This window comes from Montipora capricornis, chromosome 7 (genome assembly GCF_036669925.1).
Source record: "Montipora capricornis isolate CH-2021 chromosome 7, ASM3666992v2, whole genome shotgun sequence".
Taxonomy (NCBI): Eukaryota; Metazoa; Cnidaria; class Anthozoa; order Scleractinia; family Acroporidae; genus Montipora; species Montipora capricornis.
The window spans coordinates 2,552,690-2,557,689 of record NC_090889.1 but is presented as its reverse complement, the minus strand read 5'-3'; the positions used below and the strand labels follow the sequence as shown (position 1 = coordinate 2,557,689).

Here is a 5,000-nt window from a genome sequence, read left to right as displayed (position 1 = left end):
CATATTGAATATAAGGAGAAATGTAGACTCGGAAAAATATCCGAGTCCCAGATGGGATTTGAACCCACGACCCTCCGTGATCTAGTCGGATACTCTAACGACTGAGCTACTGGATATTTTTCCGAGTCTACATTTCTCCTTACATTCAATATCATTGTTGTTGTTTCATCGTTAACACACTAATTTCTTTTATCATGGTTTTAAGTCCTTCAAACAGTTCCTTGGCTGTAGGTTCTATGTATTCCGATGGTAATAGAAATCCAAAGTGTCCCTTGTCACGTAGCTCAACAGTAAATGAATACTTCACCCCCAAAGAACCGTAAACGTAGTCTTGTAAGGTTCCTGTGCATAAATCTGAAAGAGCAAGAAAGGTCGCCGTTAGCAAAGAGAGATAAAATCGAAGTGAAGTCCTTAATAATAACGATGGAATTTTAGCTAAAAAGCCAAAACATGATTATCACAGCTACTTTTTAACAATCACCAGGAAGTTTGAAAATGTCCTGCTATAAATACGGTGCCACCTAAGCTCACCTAATACGAAGGTGTTTCCCCTTGGCTATTGATTAAGCAAAACGGTTTAACTTTTTACATAATCAATATCCAAATTACAAATCTTAGTAAGGGCTGGAATATAAATGAAATCCTGGAAATAGCACTGAATTTAATTATTGAAAAGGATAGATGGGTTTTCTTCTGGGTAAAGAGGACACCTTTAGTCTGTTGGGAAGTCAAAGGTGCCCACTTTGCTTTTTCATTTAATTGGAATTAAATGTTGCATGCGTCAACTTAGGTCTTAAACGATCCTTAGAATAATGGAGAATATCATGTGAATACAGAATGATGTGCACCAGTGGTGGTCACCCTAAGTTTAACGGTAAAGTCAGAGCGTGTGTTGACCTTACAGTGCTTAACTAATATGTTCAGCCCGACAATCAGCCATTATCCTCTGTCGAAGTCACTCTGGGAAAGCTGGCTGGGGCGAAGTACTTCACGAACAAAAATGCAAATTTTGGGTTCTGGCGAATAAAGTTGTCAGACGGCTCGGGATCACTATTAGAGCGCTATTAGAGCGCCTTCAACAACAGGGTGACACTCGACATAAATAAATGGAAATGGAAAATCAAAGGAGATAAAAAACTGTGTTTTTTTTAGAACACTGCCCATTTTAACATAGTTGGATGTATTTCTGTAACTAATTTTATGGAGCATGTATAAAATAAAATAGAGAAATCAATCATTTTAGGATTATTATGATGGATTGTCCTCTCTGATCCTATCAAAGACACTAAATACCTCTTACTAACAGAGTTCGAGGTCCGTACTGTAAGTATGGCCCGCGCACTTCGCGCTTGGGCCATAAATCAACGGGAAAAAACGAGGATCCGTAACTTACAGTACGGACCGAGAAAACGAGGTTAGTAAGATATTTATTATATCTCTGAGGTTAACCGGCGCGGTTTTTGGGTTAAGAATACTGGTTCGTGGTTGGTGGAAGAAAACCATTCTTTGACATGTAGCTAAAAGGGGTTTAGTTTGTGAAGAAGCTGTGCAGCTGTGTCAGTGGGGAGGTGAAAGAAAGAAAAGGGTTTATCAACTGAGTTGATATGGTAAATTGACGACGTACTGTAAAGAGATTTGAAAGCTGACGTTTCGAGTGTTAGCCCTTCGTCAGTGCTGAACCCTTTTCTGTCTTTCACAACTAGGACTAGTTTTCATGAAAAAACAGTGATATTCTTTAATAATTCCTTTGGCAATATAACTTGTATAATACAAGAATTATATATATTTGTCTCTCAGATTTTCACTTAAACAAAGCAGTATACAACTGGAAAGTAACTACGTTACTGTTAAACGTAACAATGGTATTATTTGTACTGTTACATTATTAACAAACTACAATTTATCTTGAAAGGAAATTACTCATTTTGAAAAATGGCCTGTTTACAAGCTGAGTGTAAACGAATTTCTATGAAATAATCGAAAAGTAAGATTAGTAGCATTGCACAGGTTTTAACGTTGTCGCATAAATAAGTCATTGGACTTCTCCAACCTTGGTCACTACTTGAGCAAAATGTTTTTCGATCTCAGTTATTTTTTCCTAAAAGCATGTTGGGTTTAGGTGACATTTTATCATCAAGTCGATCTCTATCAAAGAGAGGAATGTTGGAGCCATTGGCCATGATTGTTGGGCATTTTTTGTGCATAGAATGGGTGTGTTGACAACTTCCTGGTTGATTCCTGCAAACTTTCTTGAAGCCACTTTTCCGTAATTTTCGGTCCTCTGTGAGAAATTCCACTGTGTGCTTGGGACAGGACTTGAAACAGTTCCCTTTTAGGAACTACTTTCTTGTTGATTCCTGTGAAGCGTTTGCCGTTTCTGTAAACCCATTCCCTTTGAGTTATCATCTGTTGTTAAATTTTGTTGATTGTTTCGGCCTAGATCGATCCTTGTTTCCTGAAAGGCGGAGTCGCTTCTCTGTTTTTTATTTCAAGAAATGTTTTAAGAAGTAGATTAAGGAGTAGGCAGCAGATCCAGAGGTAGGAAGAGAGAAATATGAAATGTCTGTGAGTAGTGTTTGTGGAGGGGGTGGACAGATGTGTGAAGAAAGGGTGGGGTAAGATAAAAGTACTGGAGAGGATCAGGGAGGGGTAGGTAAGTAGAAGACCCCTTGAAAAAACAAAGCCCCTATTTTTTAGCTAAACCCCCAAATCAGGTTTGAGAAAAGTTGAACTGGTTTAAACAAAATTCAAATCAAAAACAAAATTAAACCACAACAGATACGCGACAGAAGACTGGAAGCAGTATTAGAATGACTATCTTCGGCAGGTGTGACACTCAACAAAACTGCATAAATGCTTCTTAAACACACCGAAAATCAAATATCTTAGCAACATGGTCTGTGCAAACGGAACTGAGATAGCCCGAGTCGGCAAGGGCGTGGCGTGAGATTTTGAAGGTGTAGGCACACGAAAAATGTTTCGAGCGTCATAGGCGCTCCAAACTAGAGGCGCCTGGTGGCAAGCTCCCCCAGACAATTTTGACATTTAGGGTCTCGAAAATGCCATTTCCGACTATTTTTTTCCTGCAGCGAGCTACAACACAAACAGGGAGTTTACAGTACAAGCAAAGGGCAAGACGTCGCAAACTCTATTATAGTGTGTTTTCACTTACAAGATCAGATGATAGTAAATAGAACTCAATTCCCGAAGGATTAGTTGGGGTCGGCGTGCCGTCACGTGGAAACACTCTATAACATCATCATCATCATCATTTCCTTAAAAAATAACCGGGAACTGGAGGACTGGTGATAAGACTGACACTATGCGTGGCACTATGCGTGGTACATTTTTTTCTTTTTCTTTTGTTCACTATTACGTTTCTTGCCGTTAAGGCCTAGCCAAACGGTAACAACATGTTAGTGCAACATCATCCAACATTGTTGAGTCCGACATGTTGCACTCGTTTGGTTACTATGTTGCATCATGTTGGAAGTTGTTGAACGTAGTTTGATTTCCATAAAACATCGTCTTCAACATCATCCAACGTTTCCAGATTCCGGATTTCCAGATTCTTGCGGCTTTCCGTCGTACCTAGATGTAGGGAAAGGCTGCAGATAGCCATGTGTTTCTTGGAGTGGTTAGGCAGATTAAAATGGCGAGCGACTGGCTTGGATGCATCCTTGTCCTTCTTTTCAACATCGCGAAGGTGTTCGCGGAATCGGTCACCTAGTCGTCTACCTGTCTCGCCGATGTATCATTTCCTGCATAACGTACAGGTTATGCAATAAATGACATTTGCGGAGGTACATGTGAAACGATCGGTGAAAAAGTAAATCAAAATAGGTGAATTTAATTAACCTAGGTTCATATCAAATGTTTGAAAAGGGATTTTCTTTATGGGGTGTGGTTGAGAGTAAGGGGCACGGTTTTTTTTAGGGGGGTTAAAAACAAAACAAAAAACCAAAAAATCGCCTTTCCCTCCTCCCACGTTCCCCTTTACTCTCTTTCTTTGTTTTCTTACTCTCTTTCTGTCTGTCCCTATCTCTCTTAACCTTCCATCCTCTGACGCTGTCGGAGACTCCGTATTTGGATTAAGCTAAAGTTTTCATTTCTTAATTAGCACCATTGATTGACATAACCTTGAATGAACTTTCATTGAATTTCACTTAGCAACGACCAATAAGATATTAGATTAAGCGAAACATGAACAGTGGGAGTTTGTTATCGAGACAGAGTAGTATTACACACCCGATGTAAGACGAACAAGAGAGGTTGATTAAAGGCTTATTTATAAACTCAGTCGAGTTTACTGATTGAGAGAGAGTTCGATAAGCTGTAGCCCCTTGTAAACGGGGCAAAGTGTACAAAACGTGGCACCTCCGGCAATGCGACAATTCCGAAGAAACACTATTCGGACAATCTGTGTGAGTATAATTACGTCCTGAATTTTCCGAACGTCATGAAGGCAACCGGAGCGAACGTGTAGATTAAAGTTACACAACTGGAAATGACAGTGATGAAGACTAACTCCGTTTTGGGAAAAGGGAAACATGAGGCAATCGAGAGACACCTCTCAAGCTTAAAGCATCTCTCCAGTGAGGTCACTCGCATGCGTCTCGATGTAGAGGCGGCGAAATTAGCAGCGAAAGAAGAGATGACAGCCTTACAGGAATGGAACACCCGACTCGACGCAAAACTGGAAAAGGCAGACAGCGAGGTCGAAAAAGTGACAACATAGTTAGATGATCGCCGAAAAGAGAAAGAAGCTCACGCTCAAGAAGAGAAACTACATTTTGAGGCAAAACTGCATCAGACCAAGCTAGACATGCAAGCAGAACTTCAAACGGCTCAAACAAGCCAACACCCACCACAAGTCCAAGCTCCGGATAACTTTCAAGCTAAATTACCAAAGTTAATGATAACAAAGTTTGATGGCTCTTTTATGGACTGGCCGAGATTCTGGGGGCAATTTTCAGAAACTATCGACAAGACGAGCGTAG

At 40.2% G+C, this 5,000-nt stretch overlaps 1 protein-coding gene across 1 annotated transcript in view; it reads right to left on the bottom strand.

Annotated features, from left to right (window-relative positions):
* Positions 1-151: 151 nt before the first annotated feature.
* The window catches only part of LOC138055306 (carboxypeptidase A2-like), a 47,195-nt gene continuing 42,346 nt past the window's right edge, over positions 152-5,000 (bottom strand). Inside the window, exon 10 of the mRNA XM_068901278.1 lies at positions 152-354. Coding sequence (XP_068757379.1) covers positions 152-354 — 203 coding nt within the window. The remainder of the gene's footprint in view (positions 355-5,000) is intronic.